This window comes from Bufo bufo, chromosome 6 (assembly GCF_905171765.1).
Source record: "Bufo bufo chromosome 6, aBufBuf1.1, whole genome shotgun sequence".
Classification (NCBI taxonomy): Eukaryota; Metazoa; Chordata; class Amphibia; order Anura; family Bufonidae; genus Bufo; species Bufo bufo.
Window position 1 is genome coordinate 362,669,718 of NC_053394.1, and position 20,041 is coordinate 362,689,758.

The 20,041-nt window shown below is 45.3% G+C and overlaps 1 protein-coding gene across 1 annotated transcript in view; it reads right to left on the reverse strand.

Moving 5' to 3' along the window:
* LOC121003826 (MYCBP associated protein) overlaps positions 1–20,041 on the reverse strand; it is a 72,792-nt gene that overhangs the window by 44,333 nt on the left and 8,418 nt on the right. Inside the window, exons 3-5 of the mRNA XM_040435738.1 lie at positions 5,092–5,245; positions 3,120–3,226; positions 1,675–1,849 (exon numbers count right to left, since the gene is read on the reverse strand). Of these exons, the coding sequence (XP_040291672.1) occupies positions 1,675–1,849; positions 3,120–3,226; positions 5,092–5,245 (436 nt within the window). The remainder of the gene's footprint in view (positions 1–1,674; positions 1,850–3,119; positions 3,227–5,091; positions 5,246–20,041) is intronic.

Below are 20,041 nucleotides of genomic sequence, written 5' to 3' on the forward strand. Positions count from 1 at the left end.
TTATATATGTGTGTGTGTTGCTTTTCCCTGTTATTATTATTATCATTAGTCCTTAGGGAGACTCCTGTTCGTCCTTCCCTTTGGAGGAACAGGTAGACTCAGTCCTAACATTAGTTCCAGGGTCCTATAGGGTGAGATAGGATTCTAGGTATCCAGTGTATGAACTTGCCTACCTTTGGGGCTTGTTCATACTGGTATTCTGTCAGGACTGGAGTTAGGGTTTTCTCTAGGAGGTGTCCATCTTCCTTCCCTATTTTCCAGGCCTTATTCCGGTATCCCCTTTCCCTCCTATGCTCGGTGTGGTGTTTTCCTCCCACACACGAGCGTGACATTTACACTATGGATTTAACCCCTTAACAGTTTTGCCCGAACTTTGAGAAAAGGCACTAATAATTCAGCGGAGCAGAGCATGCCTAGCAGGGGAGGCCCGGTTTGGAGACATGGGACTGGTCTTGTTTGAAAGCTGACAACCTAGGCTTTAAAACAAGACCAGAATCGAAGCATGATCTCCTCTACATCGGGAGATATAGCTTTTAGAAAATTGGTGGGGAATGATAGCAGCTGAAAATGAAAGCAGGTTTTAGTTGCTTTCACTCCCAACCTAATTTGTAACAGCTATATCTCCTGATAATACTGCCGTTCAGATCTTGTTTTAAAGCCTAGACGGTCAGCTTCCAAACAAGACCATATCTCTAGCTGTTAGCAAGCCAGAAATAGATAATACATCATAGTTGTACTGACCCACAAAATAAAGTTATGTTTTGCGATAAAAATAGTTCCCTCAAAATAATGTTAAAATTGCAGTTTTTTTCTTCTCCCTAAAAGTAAAATAATAAGTTATTTAATACACTATTTAAACCCTAAAATGGTTTCTAAAAAGAACCCACAACTCATCCCGCCAAATACAAGGTCACATACAGCAAAACTGAAGAAAAAAATTAAAACAATTACGACCGCTGGAACACAGAAGAGGCCCCTAACCAGGTGACAGGTTCCCTTTAAAGAGGACCTGTCACCACTCCTGACATGCCTGTTTTAATAGCGTCATGCATTCCCCATGTAATAACAATTCTGGAGCATCTATTCTTATGGCTCTATGTTGTGCCATTCCTGTATTATTTCTACTAGAAGCTATGAATGAATTGCTAGCAGTCTGCAGTAAGGGTACAGAGGGGAGGTAACCAGTTGGGGGGTGTACCTGCACAGTCTCACTCTATCCAATCAGGGCTGCCATTGTCAGACTGTGCAGGTACACGCCCCCCAACTGGTCACTACCCCTCTGTACCCTTACTGCAGACTGCTAGCAATTCATTCATTACTTCTAGTAGAAATAATAAAGTAATGGCACAACATAGACCCATAAGAATAGATGCTCCAGAATTGGTATTACATGGGGAATGCATGACGCTATTAAAACAGGGATGTCAGGAGAGGTGACAGGTCCTCTTTAAGGGGCACCTACAGAGGGCTTTACTGTACAGAGTTTTTTGTCTGTCAGTTTCCATACAGGACAGGAAACACATTGTGGCATGCTTCACAAAAAGTGAAGCTTGCTTCTTGCTATACAATGAACTATCAAAACCCTGTCTGTAGAAAAAATGGCTTTCTATGCTGTCTATACTGACCAACCAGAGCTCAGCTTTTAACAGAAACCCCCCCAAAAAATATACTAACGGGATAAAGAGTCCAGTTGCCTCTTCCTGAGGTTCATGTGGAACTGCCAGTTATTCAGGGCATTGTCCTGCTTCTGGAGATGCGTGAAAGCTTCTTTCTTCTGTTGGAGTGTCCCCTCCACGTCATATGGTCCAAGAAAGTCAAATTGCGGTCCATCTGGTATAAGCTGCGCGATCTAATAAAGAGCATCCAAATAATAATCAAATGATATAACATGCTATAGCATATGTTCTGAGATTATTCCAGGTTTTACATAGGACCTAAACCGTTACTAAAACCAGGAAGGTGCACCTTCGGCTTCTATGGGGTCTTCTCAGATTTTCCAGTGTGCAGATGTCTCCTGAGTGTGGATTCAATATACTTTCTATGGATCCGTACTGTGTGCATTGGAAAAGCAGAGCAGAGACATGAAATCCAAATGCTCTGAAAAGAGCTGCTGCACCTTTTTGGTTTCAGTAAAGGTCTAGTTCCCCTTTAAAGAGGTTGTGCCACAAACAATATCCTACAGCACCTCGATCTAAATAGTTTTGTAACTGCATGTCATAAAAAATTTGGTGTAGCCACTGAGCTATTCTGTAAAATGTATCTGTACAGCGCCACCTGCTGTTTCTTCTTTTCCTTATTTCTTGTCCACCTCACTGAGGTGGTCGCACGCGCTCGGTTTAAATCTTCAACTGCCAAAGGCCCTATCTTCTGTTAGAAGCTTTGTCAGTTACAGGGAGAGAACTGCAGCAGAAAGTACACTTTCCCCCTTCCCCGAGAGGTCGCGCCCACTGAGCTGCCAGCCTGAAATAAATCTAGCATAACAACTGGAACAATGAATGGGAAGATTTCTGGATCCATGTGAGCTACATGGCTGGTTCTAGCTTTGTTAGATACTGTCATGTATTATGGTGTCTGATTTTCATTTTTCACATCAGTCATGCCATAACCGATTTAAAACCTCGCCTCTCCAAGAGTATCTTCTTCAGGAGACCCCATGCATTACATGGACAGCCCACAGTAGTGATGGTAACGTCCACTCCAATATAGTAAGGTTTTATGGGGACATCAGTAACAGGAAAGAAATATGGCATTTAAAGAAACAGCAGTGTGAATCTGTGTGCTATGTCGAAAACACGTCATAGTCATTGATGAATTCAATGGGAACATAATAGCTTAGGCAGGATTTTGGGTCTCCTTAAAGAGACCAGCTATGTATGGAGACTTATTGGCAATGTTCCACGGGAAAACAATAAGCAAAGAGGTATCCCCAAAAAAAGCAGAGCCATCTCGCTAGCACCACCTTGTGGAAATGGCTCTCTATGAGGCAAAATCCGACTTTTTAACAAGCCTTGAGATATGACAAGGGAATATAGCCATGCCAAATATCCACTCATAGGGAGCCACTTCCATAAGGTGGCGCTAGTGAGATGGTTAGGGTCTTGCCTGGTTTATGGCCTTGCCTGTAAGTCTCCTCTTGTGGTGGCTTCTTCTCTCAGCTCCTGTAAGGTCCCAAGAACGTTGTGCGGCAGAAGTTGACCACGAGTGTCACTCAAAGGGACTTCTACCCCTGGAACGAGACATGCATTCATATAGGTGTGTGAGAAGGGAGATTTTTGCAAGGTGTATTCCTCTTGTACAATATGTATGGCTCCAGAAGTTTTGGATGTACATTTAGGTATCTTTGATTAATATTTTTATACGGCTTAGTAAACTCCAGATTTGTGTTCAGTAAGGCAAACATTAAAGTGACCCATCAGTCATTGCCTGGACCCCCAACCCCTCCATATAATAAATCTAGATAAGGGGTTCTCCACTTTTTTAGAAAGGTTCCTTGACAATAGGCTGTTTACAAGTTGCCTCCTGCTGGGTCCCCCAGGAATCAGCAGTAATCACAAAAAAAAAAAAGCTAGCAGTAAGTGTTCAATTTCCCTGCAGCGCCACCACAGGGGAAACTGAGAATTACACAGGACAGGTCCTCCAGAGCAAGAAATAGTCTATGTAACCACTCTCCACTAGTGCCAAGAAATGAGGCAGAGAGGTGGATGATGCAGCTCTTCAACAAGTGCTCTGAAGTAACTTGTCCTCTTGTGTGATTAGGAGAGATTTTGTGTGCACTAATAGGACAGCGGCCATTTTATTTCTCCTAATGATTTCTCCCTAGACAAAACAAGCCTTTATAACTAATGAAAATTATTTGGGAATATTTTTATAATAAAGTAATATTTCATTTTTCAGTCATTTTATTTTCTTAATTCCCGGAGAACCCCTTTAATATACTAATGTGTTCTAGTGGACATCTTGTTGCGGTGAGAGTTTCGTTGCGCAGTGATTCTTAAAGGGATTATCAAAACTTATAAAATGTCCCCCCATATGCCGGGCCCCTCACATTGAATATACTTACCTGGCTCCCTGCACCGCCGCTGCAGCTACTCCCCGTGTGCGTATGAAAACATCCCGTATCGGGGGAGGTCGAGTAGGTAATGGCAGGCGGTGACGGGGACGAGCATCCCTAGTGTCATCCGTGATGCTAGGGAGGCTCGTCCTGGTCGCCGCCTGCCATTGGCTGCCCCCCGACACCGGATGTTTTTATCCGCGCACGGGAAGAGGCAGCAACGGCGGTGCGCGGATCAGCAGCGGCGCAGGAAGCGGGGAGCAAGGTAAGTATATTTAATGTGAGGGGCCTGGCATATGGGGGAGCATTTTATAGGATTCGATAACCCCTTTAAAGAGGTTCTTTGGGAAGTAATAAAATAAAATTACTGAAAATACTTTGGTCATCAGCATCTGATCTGTGAGGGTCCAACACCCAGGACCTCCGCCGATCAGCTGAGAAGGCAGAAGAGCTCGCAGTAGCGGTGTGGCCTTCTCACTGTTTCCCGCAAGCCACTGATGTCATGAATATGTTAGGTGGCCATGGGGCTGAGCTGCTCCCAGGCCACATGACATAGTTGTGACATCACTGGCCTGCGGGAAACAGTGAGAAGCTATTGCAAGTGCTGCTGCCTTCTCGAACAGCTAATCGGTGGGGGTGCCAGGTGTCAGACAACCACCTATCAGATGCTGATGAAAAAGGATAGATCATCACTAATAAAAAAGTTAGAAAACCCCTTTTAATAAAATCTACCAATGAACCTAAATTGAGGCAGTCTGGCAAAGAACATTGACAATTGCCCGGTTTGATTGTGCCACACTGCAGATATGGATGTTGCATGACGCATTCATTAAAACGGGGAAAACATGGCCGCTTTCTTCCAAAAACAAAGCATCTATGTTTTTCTAATCCTATACAACCCCTTCAGTGGTAATACAATGTAATCGGTGATGTAGTATCACATACTGTTCATAGGTTAGGAATTATTCAGTGTGGCAAATATCCAATAACAGGTGACCTATGGAATGAGGCTTTTTCTCCGGACTATCGCTGTGGCCTACCAGAAAAAGTCTGTCCTTTGCTGGGAGACCCTGGGGGCACTGGTCGGGCTACCAGCAGCCGCTTCTTTCTGCTCTGCTCTTGATGCTTCCGGATTAAGATCTGTTTCCTTGTAGGAGCTTTCTGTTCTTCTTTAGGGCGTCGTGGGGGGTGAAGCTATCAGAAGAAAGGGGTCATTAGGATATAATCGTTAACCTGACAAAGCAGATGAACTTGAGCGTAAGATCCTGTGGCCGGCTGCTGCACATGGTTGGTGGTCCATGATCTTATGCCAAAATTGTGCCGCCTTCGACAGCAGCGTACAGCCAGGCTAAGAAAATACCTGACTACAATAAAACTTTAGGATGTACGGTATTTTTATGGAACATTTTTGAGAACACATCCAAAAACCGCGTGCGTTTCTACTGCGAGTAGCCGAGGGTTTGTGACGCAGTGGCTTGTACAGGTTAAGCACAATTCAATCATGGGCTTAGCCGGTATAAACCGTACAACCATGAACTGCCATGCAAAAACCGTAGTAGTTTTTGCTGCAGTTTTTGGAGGTGATTTTGACAGACATTGGTCAAAAACATTTTGGGGCACACTTATCAAGCCCGCCTGTTTTTAGGCTTTCAATTAGACAGGCGTATTTGCTTCACCTCTATGGGGAAATGTATCAAAACTGGTGTAAAAGAAAACTGGCTTAGTTGCCCATAGCAACCAATCAGACTCCCCCTTTAACCTTTCAGAGCTCCTTTGTAAAATGAAAGGTGGAATACGATTGGTTGCCAGTTTTTCGTTACACCAGTTTTGATAAATCTCCCCCTAGGTCTTTTGCCGACTATTTATCAAGCACTTCATAAATCAGACTTGGCATATTGCTATTAGGGCTCATGCACACAAACGTATTTTCTTTCCGCTTCCGTTCCGGTTTTTTTTTGCGGGCCGTATGCAGAACTTCAATGGGGCTGTAGAAAATACTGAAGTTACTCCGTGTGCATTCCGTTTCCGTTTGTCCGCATGGCTGTTCCGCAAAAAAGTAGTGCATGTCCTATTATTGTCTGCAATCACGGTCCGAGGCCCCATTCCAGTCAATGGGTCCACAAAAAATAAGGAACGCATCCGTATGTCATCTGTATTTTGCGGATCCATACTGTAGAAATGCTATGCCCAGCCCATATTGCTCATGTGTTTGGTGATTAATTTAAGTTACTGTTTCTGTATACAATCCGCAAAAAACTGATCAAATACGGAAACCATACGGATATGTTTTGTGCAATAACAGAACAGGACTTAAATCAGGGGAAAAAAAACTCAGATACGGAACGCATCCGTGAAAAATGGACAGCAAAACAACAACGGTCGTGTGCATGAGCCCTTACACTACGTGCAGAATTATTAGGCAAATGAGTATTTTGACCACATCATCCTCTTTATGCATGTTGTCTTACTCCAAGCTGTATAGGCTCGAAAGCCTACTACCAATTAAGCATATTAGGTGATGTGCATCTCTGTAATGAGAAGGGGTGTGGTCTAATGACATCAACACCCTATATCAGGTGTGCATAATTATTAGGCAACTTCCTTTCCTTTGGCAAAATGGGTCAAAAGAAGGACTTGACAGGCTCAGAAAAGTCCAAAATAGTGAGATATCTTGCAGAGGGATGCAGCACTCTTAAAATTGCAAAGCTTCTGAAGCGTGATCATCGAACAATCAAGCGTTTCATTCAAAATAGTCAACAGGGTCGCAAGAAGCGTGTGGAAAAACCAAGGCGCAAAATAACTGCCCATGAACTGAGAAAAGTCAAGTGTGCAGCTGCCAAGATGCCACTTGCCACCAGTTTGGCCATATTTCAGAGCTGCAACATCACTGGAGTGCCCAAAAGCACAAGGTGTGCAATACTCAGAGACATGGCCAAGGTAAGAAAGGCTGAAAGACGACCACCACTGAACAAGACACACAAGCTGAAACGTCAAGACTGGGCCAAGAAATATCTCAAGACTGATTTTTCTAAGGTTTTATGGACTGATGAAATGAGAGTGAGTCTTGATGGGCCAGATGGATGGGCCCGTGGCTGGATTGGTAAAGGGCAGAGAGCTCCAGTCCGACTCAGACGCCAGCAAGGTGGAGGTGGAGTACTGGTTTGGGCTGGTATCATCAAAGATGAGATTGTGGGGCCTTTTCGGGTTAAGGATGGAGTCAAGCTCAACTCCCAGTCCTACTGCCAGTTTCTGGAAGACACCTTCTTCAAGCAGTGGTACAGGAAGAAGTCTGCATCCTTCAAGAAAAACATGATTTTCATGCAGGATATGCTCCATCACACGCGTCCAAGTACTCCACAGCGTGGCTGGCAAGAAAGGGTATAAAAGAAGAAAATCTAATGACATGGCCTCCTTGTTCACCTGATCTGAACCCCATTGAGAACCTGTGGTCCATCATCAAATGTGAGATTTACAAGGAGGGAAAACAGTACACCTCTCTGAACAGTGTCTGGGAGGCTGTGGTTGCTGCTGCACGCAATGTTGATGGTGAACAGATCAAAACACTGACAGAATCCATGGATGGCAGGCTTTTGAGTGTCCTTGCAAAGAAAGGTGGCTATATTAGTCACTGATTTGTTTTTGTTTTGTTTTTGAATGTCAGAAATGTATATTTGTGAATGTTGAGATGTTATATTGGTTTCACTGGTAAAAATAAATAATTGAAATGGGTATATATTTGTTTTTGTTAAGTTGCCTAATAATTATGCACAGTAATAGTCACCTGCACACACAGATATCCCCCTAAAATAGCTAAAACTAAAAACAAACTAAAAACTACTTCCAAAAATATTCAGCTTTGATATTAATGAGTTTTTTGGGTTCATTGAGAACATGGTTGTTGTTCAATAATAAAATTAATCCTCAAAAATACAACTTGCATAATAATTCTGCACTCCCTGTAGTCTGACCTCTAGTGGTTCTTTATCAGTGCGACAGGTTCTTATTCACTAAAGCTGCATTTACACGAGCCAATACTCGTCCAGATTATCGGGAACGACTTTTCCTGCAAGAGGTCGTTCCCGACAATCTGCACATGTAAATGCTCCGCCGATCGAACGACTGAAACGCTGATTCATCGGGTGATCCTGTCGTTCATGCAGGCACCACCAATCATAGTTTCTGGGCAGAAGATCCTGTTATCTACACACCGATCTGCTGCTCAAAAACAATGATTCTGTATGAGGACGAGGGATCGCAATAGAAATGCCTCGTCCTCATACTGTGAAGGAGATCGCTGCATGTAAATGTCTCCTTCACTGAACGAGCAGCCGACGGTTGGGAAGGAACGCTTCCTGCCCAACAATCGGCTGCAGAATCGTCCCGTCTAAATCCACCTTAAGGGTCCATTTATACGTCCGCAATTTCGTTCCGCATTTTGCAGAACGGAATTGCGTACCCATTCATTTCTATGGGGCAGCACGATGTGCTGCCCGGATCCGCACTTCCGGGTCCGCACTTCCGATCCCGAAAAAAATAGAACATGTCCTATTCTTGTCCGCAATTGCGGACAAGAATAGGCATTTTCTATTAAGTGCCGGCGATGTGCGGACCACAAAATGCAGAACGCACATCGCCGATGTCCGTGTTTTGCAGATCCACGGATCCGTGGATCCACAAAACACACACGGACGTGTGAATGGACCCTAACACTAGTCTAATTAGTATGAAATTGTGGCGCAAGTGAGCTGAAAATAGGCGCACGTCTCCATGAAAGTAGGCAAAAGGTGGCGCAACTCACCACTCCAAACAGATGCAGAAGAGTACGCCAGCCCTGGACTGGAGCAGAAATTAGACTGCTTTTATGACTAAATCGGGTGCAAATTCAGGCACACCTCCATAAATAGGTCGGGAAATAGGCGCAAAAGTTAGAAAGCTTCTGAATTAGTCTAAAAAAAACTAAATAGGCGAACGAGGTACAAATTCTTCCAAAACAGGCACATTTTCAGTAGTAAACAAGACTAAAAAAATAAGACAGTCTAAAACAGCATTTTTACCCCTAAAAACAGGCGCAGACACTATAGTAAATGTGTCCCTCTGTATAAATACATGTGCAATGGAAATGCTGGAAAGGCTGGTTTTCCTCGCAGCGGCTGCAGGTTTACCGTGCAGTCAGAAACCATGCGGCAGGACTGCTGCGGTATGCCGTTAATGGATGTGCTTCCTGAACATGTATACCTGAAGCACATAAAAACCATGGGGCGAGATTTATTAAGACCGCCATTATCTAAGCTGATATCCCCAGCGTTGCCAGAGGAGGCGACAAATTTAGGACTCAAATTGTAAAATATAAGAATAAGAACTGTATCGCACATCCTAAATACTATGCTTTTACCTAACTGCTTCTCGGCATAATTAACATCGCTTCTCAGCGCAATATATCGTATACCTACTTCTATGCTAAATACTGTACATGAGGCATTAGTATACAATTTGATCAAAAAGCATAGGCCCACTCACCACGACAAGGTTGCCTCTTTGAATAGGACCCTAACCTAAATTTGGCTCATCACTGGACGGCGACCACCAACGCCACAGCACCGCCCCAGCAGGCAGCAGGACCCAGTAGCCAAACAGCGCCCCAGCTGTCTGGCAAAGCCACCTTGGTACTGGGCCCCACCAACCCATCAGGACAGCACCAAAGCAAAAATGGCCGCCGCGCAGTACTGCACCATGTGAATTTATACCCTTCCTGCTAATTAAAAGCACCTGGGCAGAATGGGGATGAGTGCTGATACGACATATTGCGCTGAGAAGCGATGTTAATTATGCTGAGAAGCAGTTAGATAAAAGCATAGTATTGAGGATGTGCGATCCAGTTCTTTTTCTTATATTTGATAATTTAGGACTCATGCCCACGAACTTGAGGCCTTCGTGCCGGTATTGCAGACCGCAAACGGCGGGTCTGCAATATACGGGCACTGGCCGTGTGCCCTCCGTGACTTGAATGGGTCCACAATCCGCAAGATACGGCCAAATATGGGACATATCCTATCTTTTGTGGAGTGGAGAAATAGATCAGAAGCCTGCAGAAACACTTTCGGGGCCATGCCTCCGCACTGCAAAAGATAGGACATGTCCTAGTTTTTTGCCATATCTGGTGGATCGCGGACTCATTCAAGTCAATGGGTCCGCATCAGGAGCACTGCGTGCACACGGCCAGCGCCTGTGCATTGCGGACCACTATTTATAGAGCCCATGGTAACGGGCATGGGGTATGCAACTGGGATAAGGCCGCTACATGAAAACCAGTCGGTGTTTGGTCAGTGATTTCCATCAGTGACTGTGAGCCAAAACCAGGAATGGAGGCTACACAGAGATCAGTTTCAATGGAGTCCAGGAGAAATGGGACTACTTAAAACTGGCACTATTGAAGGCAACAGATAATTGCATTAGGCTTGTCAGTAAAAGCAAAAAAAGGAAGAGACCACTGTGGTACTCAGCAGAAGTGGCCAAAATCATTAAAAACAAAAATATAGCATTTAGTAATTATAAAAATAAAAAAAAACAACGAGGATGACAGGCAAATTTGTAAGATTAGGCAGAGAGAGGCCAAACAAGTTATAAGAGCTTCTAAAGCACAGGCAGAAGAGAAATTAGCTCAGTCAGGGAAAAAAGGCGATAAGACATTCTTCAGATACATAAATGAAAAAAGGAAACTAAAACAAGGAATTACAAAATTAAAAACAAAAGAAGGAAGGTATATGGAAGAAGATAAAGAACTAGCTGACTGCCTCAATGAATACTTCTGCTCAGTTTTTACAAAGGAAAATGAAGGAAAAGGACCTCAGTTAGGGATGAAGACTAATGAATCTTTTGATGCATGTGTCTTTACAGAGGAAGAGTGTCACGGCTGTATGTGAGCAACAAGAGCATACACAGTAAATGGAGCTACTGACCGGACCCAAACTAGGGAGGATAAAGGGTGACCCCTGTCAGACCCTCAAAGCTCTCCCTATGCTGCTAAAGCACATGCCCGGATCCAAATGGTGGAAAGAGGCATGCCCGCGTACCTAAGACTGATGACCACTGTAACCCCTACAATAGTGGAAGGGGCACGGCCACCGGTGCCCTGCTCAGTATATGGAGGGAACCGTGGTCGCCTCAGATCCAGTCAGAAAATAAACAGATACACTACAATGTCTGCACACTTAGCTGAAGGAGCTGCAGCAGCAGAGAAGACGGATCCAAAGACAGCTGGCAATATCCGGAGTACTTGCTGCAGCAGAACACAGGTCCAGTGAAATGATAGCTTACAAGTGAAGATACTCAAGCAAGAGCTACAACTCAAATGAGAAATATAATCCACACCCTACAAAAGGAGGAGGGGGGATTTAAAGGCAGGGAAATCAAACGCAGGAGGAACAGCTGGGAGGAAGGAAACAGAAAGTAAAAACCTCATCACAGGGGCGGAGAAACAGAGCAGTGAGAACTCCTCCAAGCTCTAGTAGTGACTTCATCACAGGGGTGGAGAAACAGAGCTGTGAGAACGCCTCAAAGCTCTGGTAGTGACAGTACCCCTCCCTCTACGGGTGGACTCCGGACACCCAGGACCCACCTTCTCAGGATGAGCCCTATGAAATGCCCTGATGAGGCGAGTGGCTTTAATGTCCGACACCGGAACCCACATCCTCTCCTCAGGACCATAACCCTTCCAATGAACGAGGTACTGAAGAGAACCGCGGACAATGCGAGAGTCCACAATTCTGGAAACCTCAAACTCCAGATTGCCATCAACCAAAATCAGAGGAGGAGGCAAAGAGGAGGGTACCGTGGGCTGGACATATGGTTTTAAGAGAGATCTGTGAAATACATTATGTATCTTCCAAACCAGTGGAAGATCAAGACGGAAGGCAACAGGATTGATGACTGACAAGATTTTATAAGGCCTAATAAACTTGGGACCCAATTTCCAGGAGGGAACCTTCAGTTTAATATTTCTTGTAGACAACCACACCAGATCACCCACATTCAGGTCCGGACCAGGCATACGTCTCTTATCAGCCACACGCTTATACTTCTCACTCATCTTTCTAAGATTACTCTGAATCTTTTGCCAAATGGTAGACAAAGACGAGGAAAATCTCTCCTCCTCAGGTAAACAAGAAAGAGCCCCTCCTGAGAATGTCCCAAACTGCGGATGGAACCCATATGCACCAAAGAATGGTGACTTATAAGAAGATTTCTGACGACGGTTGTTCAGAGCAAACTCAGCAAGAGGGAGAAATGAACACCAATCCTCCTGGTTCTCTGCCACAAAACAGCGCAAATATGTCTCCAGATTCTGATTGAGGCGCTCAGTCTGACCATTCGACTGCGGGTGAAAAGCAGAAGAGAAGGACAGCCGAACCCCCAGGCGAGAACAGAAAGCCTTCCAGAACCTGGACACAAACTGCGTGCCTCTATCGGAAACAATATCAGAGGGAATGCCATGCAATTTAACAATATGGTCGACAAAAGCTTGCGCCAACGTTTTAGCATTGGGTAAACCAGGGAAAGGTACGAAATGAGCCATCTTGCTAAAACGGTCCACCACCACCAGGATCACCGACTTCCCTGAGGAACGAGGAAGATCCGTGATAAAGTCTATGGACAGGTGTGTCCAAGGACGAGAAGGTATGGGTAACGGGAGAAGGGAACCTGAAGGCCGTGAACGAGGGACCTTAGCGCGAGCGCACGTCTCACATGCAGCCACAAAACCCTCCACTGACTTACGAAGAGCCGGCCACCAAAATCTCCGAGCAATGAGATCTACCGTGGCTCTACTCCCGGGGTGACCAGCAAGAACAGTATCATGATGCTCCTTGAAGAGTTTGTGACGTAGCTCAGGAGGCACAAACAACTTCCCAGAAGGACAACGGGCAGGTGCCTCAGTCTGGGCAGCCTGGACCTCGGCCTCCAAATCAGAATATAGAGCAGAAACAACTACCCCCTCCGCCAAAATGGGACCCGGGTCCTCGGAGTTTCCTCCTCCCGGAAAACAGCGAGAGAGAGCATCAGCCTTCACATTTTTGATCCCAGGGCGGAATGTAACAACAAAATTGAATCTGGAGAAGAACAGAGACCATCTGGCCTGTCTCGGATTCATACGCCTGGCAGACTCCAAGTATGCCAGATTCTTATGGTCGGTAAAAACGGTGATAGGGTGCCTGGCCCCCTCCAACCAATGGCGCCATTCCTCGAAAGCCAACTTGATGGCCAACAACTCCCTATCTCCCACATCATAGTTTTTCTCTGCCGGGGAGAGTTTTTTAGAGAAAAAGGCACAGGGTCGCCATTTGGCAGGAGAAGGGCCCTGGGACAAAACCGCACCCACACCCACCTCGGAAGCATCCACCTCAACAATAAAAGGTAAGCAAACATCGGGATGCACCAAGACGGGAGCAGACGCAAAACTCTCTTTAATCTTAGAAAAGGCTGCAAGCGCCTCCTCCGACCAAGAGGAAAAATCCGCCCCCTTTTTTGTCATGTCAGTGAGGGGTTTGACAACAGAGGAATAATTCAAAATGAACTTTCTGTAATAGTTCGCAAAACCCAGAAAGCGCATCAATGCCTTCTGATTCTCAGGAAGCTCCCACTCAAGTACAGCACGGACCTTCTCCGGATCCATGCGAAAACCAGAAGCAGAGAGGAGAAAACCCAGAAATTGAATCTCCGATACCATGAAAAGACATTTCTCCAGCTTGGCGTACAATTTATTTTCCCGCAGAATCTGCAGAACCTGAAAAAGATGATCCTGATGGGTCTGAACATCAGGGGAAAAAATCAAAATATCATCAAGATGCACCAATACAAATTTCCCCATTAAATGGTAGAAAATACTATTAACAAAATGCTGAAAGACGGCCGGAGCATTCATCAGGCCGAAAGGCATAACGAGATTCTCGAAATGCCCGTTAGGGGTATTAAAGGCCGTTTTCCATTCATCCCCCTCTCTGACCCTGACCAGGTTGTACGCGCCTCTCAAATCCAATTTGGAAAAAACCTTGGCTCCAACAATTTGGTTGAAGAGGTCCGGGATCAGAGGAAGGGGATAGGGATCGCGAATCGTGATACGGTTCAGCTCCCTAAAATCTAGGCAAGGTCTCAGAGAGCCATCTTTTTTTTTAACAAAAAAAAACCCCGCGGCAACAGGTGATTTTGAGGGACGAATATGCCCCTTATCGAGACTCTCAGAGATATAGGTTCGCATTGCGATTCTTTCCGGTTGTGAGAGATTGTAGAGGCGAGCTTTTGGCAGCTTGGCGCCGGGAATGAGGTTAATGGGACAGTCAAACTCCCGGTGAGGAGGTAGCTCCTGAACACCGCTCTCGGAAAACACGTCCGAGAAATCAGAGAGAAATGATGGCACAGTTTTAGTAGACACCTCTGCAAAAGTCGCTGTGAGACAATTCTCTCTACAAAAGTCACTCCACTCATTTATTTGCCTTCCTTGCCAATCAATAGTGGGGTTATGTCTAGTGAGCCAGGGTAACCCCAAAACTAGAGGAGAAGGCAATCCGTTAAGGACAAAACAAGATATATCCTCCACATGAGTGTCACCTACAGCTAGCCGGATATTGTGAACAATGCCCTTCAGAGATCTCTGTGAGAGTGGAGCAGAGTCAATAGCAAAAACAGGTATATCCTTTTCTAATGTGCAAACCTGAAAACCATGCATGGCTACAAATTGAGTGTCAATAAGATTGACGGCCGCTCCACTATCGACAAAAATCTCACAAGAAATGACTTTGCTCTCTAGCGCCACCCTGGCAGACAGGAGAAAACGGGAACTGCAGGTCAGAGGAAAAGCATCAATTCCTACATCAACTTTGCCCAAAGTAGCAGATGAAGCAGAACTTGATGATTTACCTTTTGAGGTTTTTCTCTTATTATCGCTCTTAGTACAGTTCAAGAATCTCCTAGACGGACAAACATTTGCCAAATGACCTATGCCCCCACAACAAAAACACACCATATTCTGAGGACTAAATCCTCTTTTATCAGGGGCAAGTCGACCTAGCTGCATGGGCTCCTCCTCAGAGGGGACCGAGACAGGATGAGGCCCCTGCACACTGAATGAGTCCGCACCACTGCCCCTAGACTGACAATGGCTGGACAGAGAGGTCTCGTTTCTTTCTCTTAGACGCCTGTCAAGGCGTACCGCCAATGACATGGCAGACTCTAAGGACGTTGGTCTCTCATGGAAAGCAAACGCATCTTTCAATCTCTCTGAGAGACCATGACAGAACTGACTCCGGAGTGCAGCATCATTCCAACCTGAATCAGCTGCCCATCTCCGAAATTCAGAACAATAAAGCTCTGCAGACAGTTTGTTCTGGCATAAAAAACGTAAGTTAGATTCGGCCAGAGCAACACGATCCGGGTCATCATATATCTGCCCCAGGGCCACAAAAAATCTTTCCACGGATCGAAGGGAGGGATCCCCTGATGGCAGCGAAAAAGCTCAAGTCTGAGCATTACCCCTGGGCAGGGAGATGACAATCCTCAGCCTCTGCTCCTCATTACCAGAGGAGTGGGGACACAAGCAAAAATGGAGTTTGCATGCCTCTCTGAAGCAAACAAAATTCTCACTGCCCCCGGAGAACGTTTCCGGAAGTTAGACCTTTGGCTCGCAACAGACTCCATGGGCCGGAGCAGAGCCCAATGCTTGAAGCTGAGTCATAGATTGACGGAGATCCGCTACCTCCAAAGAAAGACCCTGCATGCGGTCAACCAGGCCAGAAAGCGGATCCATGTCAAAAAGGACGGTTTTGGTGGATTATAATGTCACGGCTGTATGTGAGCAACAAGAGCATACACAGTAAATGGAGCTACTGACCGGACCCAAACTAGGGAGGATAAAGGGTGACCCCTGTCAGACCCTCAAAGCTCTCCCTATGCTGCTAAAGCACATGCCCGGATCCAAATGGTGGAACGAGGCATGCCCGCGTACCTAAGACTAATGACCACTGTAACCCCTACAATAGTGGAAGGGGCGCGGCCACCGGTGCCCTGCTCAGTATATGGAGGGAACCGTGGTCGCCTCAGATCCAGTCAGAAAATAAACAGATACACTACAATGTCTGCACACTTAGCTGAAGGAGCTGCAGCAGCAGAGAAGACGGATCCAAAGACAGCTGGCAATATCCGGAGTACTTGCTGCAGCAGAACACAGGTCCAGTGAAATGATAGCTTACAAGTGAAGATACTCAAGCAAGAGCTACAACTCAAATGAGAAATATAATCCACACCCTACAAAAGGAGGAGGGGTGATTTAAAGGCAGGGAAATCAAACACAGGAGGAACAGCTGGGAGGAAGGAAACAGAAAGTAAAAACCTCATCACAGGGGCGGAGAAACAGAGCAGTGAGAACTCCTCCAAGCTCTAGTAGTGACATCATCACAGGGGTGGAGAAACAGAGCTGTGAGAACGCCTCAAAGCTCTGGTAGTGACAAAGAGGTTCTAAGTCAGCTGTCTAAAATTAATACAAATAAGTCACAGGGGCCTGATGGGATACACACAAAGCTATTAAAAGAGCTCAGCGGCGAACTAGCAAAACCATTAACAGATTTATTTAACAAATCACTGGTAACAGGAGTCGTCCCAGAAGATTGGAAATTAGCAAATGTTGTGCCCATTCACAAGAAAGGTAGTAGGGAGGAATCGGGCAACTATAGGCCAGTAAGCCAATAGTGGGGAAATTAATGGAAACCATACTTAAGGAGAGGATTGTGGAACATCTAAAATACCATGGATTGAAAGATAAAAAACAGCATGGGTTTACTTCAGGGAGATCATGTCAAACTAATCTTATAGATTTTTTTGATTGGGTGACTAAAATAATAGATGGCGGAGGTGCAGTAGACATCGCTTATCTAGACTTTAGTAAGGCTTTTGATACTGTCCCACATAGAAGGCTTATCAATAAATTGCAGTCATTGTGCTTGGACTCCTATATTGTTGAATGGATTAGGCAGTGGCTGAGGGACAGGCAACAGAGGGTTGTAGTCAATGGAGTATATTCATACCATGGTCTTGTTACCAGTGGGGTACCTCAGGGATCTGTTCTGGGACCCATATTGTTTAATATCTTTATCAGCGAAATTGCAGAAGGTCTCGATGGTAAGGTGTGTCTTTTTTGCTGATGACACAAAGATTTGTAACAGGGTTGATGTTCCTGGAGGGATACACCAAATGGAAAAGGATTTAGGAAAACTAGAGGAATGGTCAAAAAATCTGGCAACTAAAATTTAATGTTGATAAGTGCAAAATAATGCACCTGGGGCGTAAAAACCCAAGAGCAGAATATAAAATCAGTGATACAGTCCTAACCTCAGTATCTGAGGAAAGGGATTTAGGGGTCATTATTTCAGAAGACTTAAAGGTAGGCAGACAATGTCATAGAGCAGCAGGAAATACTAGCAGAATGCTTGGGTGTATAGGGAGAGGCATTACCAGTAGAAAGAGGGAGGTGCTCATGCCGCTCTACAGAGCACTAGTGAGACCTCATTTGGAGTATTGTGCGCAGTACTGGAGACCATATCTCCAGAAGGATATTGATACTTTGGAGAGAGTTCAGAGAAGAGCTACTAAACTGGTACATGGATTGCAGGATAAAACTTACCAGGAAAGATTAAAGGACCTTAACATGTATAGCTTGGAAGAAAGACGAGACAGAGGGGATATGATAGAAACTTTTAAATATATAAAGGGAATCAACAAGGTAAAAGAGGAGAGAATATTTAAAAGAAGAAAAACTACCACAAGAGGACACAGTTTTAAATTAGAGGGGCAAAGGTTTAAAAGTAATATCAGGAAGTATTACTTTACTGAGAGAGTAGTGGATGCATGGAATAGCCTTCATGCAGAAGTGGTAGCTGCAAATACAGTGAAGGAGTTTAAGCATGCATGGGATAGGCATAAGGCCATCCTTCATATAAGATAGGGCCAGGGGCTATTCATAGTATTCAGTATATATACAGACTAGATGGGCCAAATGGTTCTTATCTGCCGACACATTCTATGTTTCTATAAGGTATAAGGGAAAGATCTGCACCTGTTCAGTGTTTTTCACCTGCATCTCATTTTGGCTCACAATCACTGATCAAACACTGACAAAAAACTGACGGTGTGAAAGCAACCTAAGGCCTCATGCACACGACTGTTGTTGTTGTCCGCATCCAAGCCGCAGTTTTTGCGGCTCAGGTGCGGACCCATTCACTTCAATGGGGCCGCATCCGTTGCTCTTTTCCGTGGCCCCGCAAAAAAAAATAACGTGTCCTATTCTTGTCCGTTTTGCGGACAAGAATAGGCATTTCTACAATGGGCCACCTGTTCCGTTCCGTAAATTGCGGAAGGCACACGGGTGGCTTCCGTGTTTTGCGGATCCGCAACTTGCGGACCGCAAAAAACGGAACGGTCGTGTGCATGAGACCTTAGGCCTCTTTCACATGACCGTATGGCTTTTTCAGTGTTTTGCGGTCCGTTTTTCACGGATCTGTTCTGTTTTTTTGCTTCCGTTTCTGTTCCGTTTTTTCCGTTCCGTTTTTCCGTATGGCATATATAGTATACGGTAATTACTCAGAAAAAATTGGGCTTTGCATAACATTTTCAATAGATGGTTCCGCAAAAACGGAACGGATACAGAAGACATAAGAATGTATTTCTGTATGTGTTCCGTTTTTTTTTGCGGACCCATTGACTTGAATGGAGCCACGGAACGTGATTTGAGGGCAATAATAGGACATGTTCCATCTTTCAACGGAACGGAAAAACGGAAATCCGGAATGCATACAGAGTACATTACGTTTTTTTTTGTGGAACCATTGAAATGAATGATTCTGTATACGGAACGCAAAAAACCTACGGTAAACGAAAAAAAAAAAACATTCCTGTGCAAGAGGCCTTAGAGCCGTCCGTGGGGCAGCCGCAGCGGATCGCGGACCTATTCACTTTAATGGGTCCGTGATCCGGCCGTTCCGCAAAAAGATAGGACATGTTCTATGTTTTTGCAGAACGGAAGTACGGGACGAAACACCACGGAAGCACTCCATAGTGCTTCTATAGGGTTCAGTTCCATGCTTCGGTTCCACACCATTCCGCGTCTCCGGATTTCCGGACCCATTGAAGTGAATGGGTCCGCATCCGTGATGCGGAAGGCACACGGAACCGTGTATTGCGGATCTGCAAATGCGGTCCGCAATACGGCCACGGAGCACACACGTTCGTGTGCAGGAGGCCTTAGCCAGGTTCAGTTTTGAATGCATCTTTTGAGGCCAAAGCCAGGAGTGGTTCATAAATGGAAAGACTATTGTGGAATATATCAAGACTAGCTTTTCTAATGCCAGGATTTATTTACATTGCGCTGGCATGAGACGCGCCAAAGTTAATAATAGGCGCACGTTTGTCAATTTTTGTGCCAGAACCTGACATCTACCCCAGTTAGATGCTGGCAAAGATTTCAGACATGCAGTTGATTGTAGGCTCTGGCTACATTGGGGTGCGGGGTGTCAGGAATCTTCCTGCTCTTTACCTTTAAAGGGAACCTGTCACCAGTTCTGGGGCCAGTAAAGCCCCCGTATGGGGGTAAGCAGCCAGGGTTCAGGGTCGCAGACCTACCCATAGCAAACTCAACAATCCCCAGAAAATTAAGCAAATGAAATACAAACTCACAGGAAGAAGAGCTGGGACTCTTCTCCAGCGGCATCGGGTGTATGTGCACTGTGCCGACGAAGCCGAGAACGATACACCACGCCTCACTGTGCATGTGCACTGAAGAGAGGTGTACGGTCCTCGGCTTCATTGGCGCAGTACGCATACGCCTGATACAGCTAGAGAAGTGTCCCGGACTCTTCTCCCGGTAAGGGCTCAGGCACAACGTATTTTTGGACCTCCTCTGATCCGCATTTTTTGCGGAACTATTCACTTCAATGGGGCTGCAAAAGATGCGGA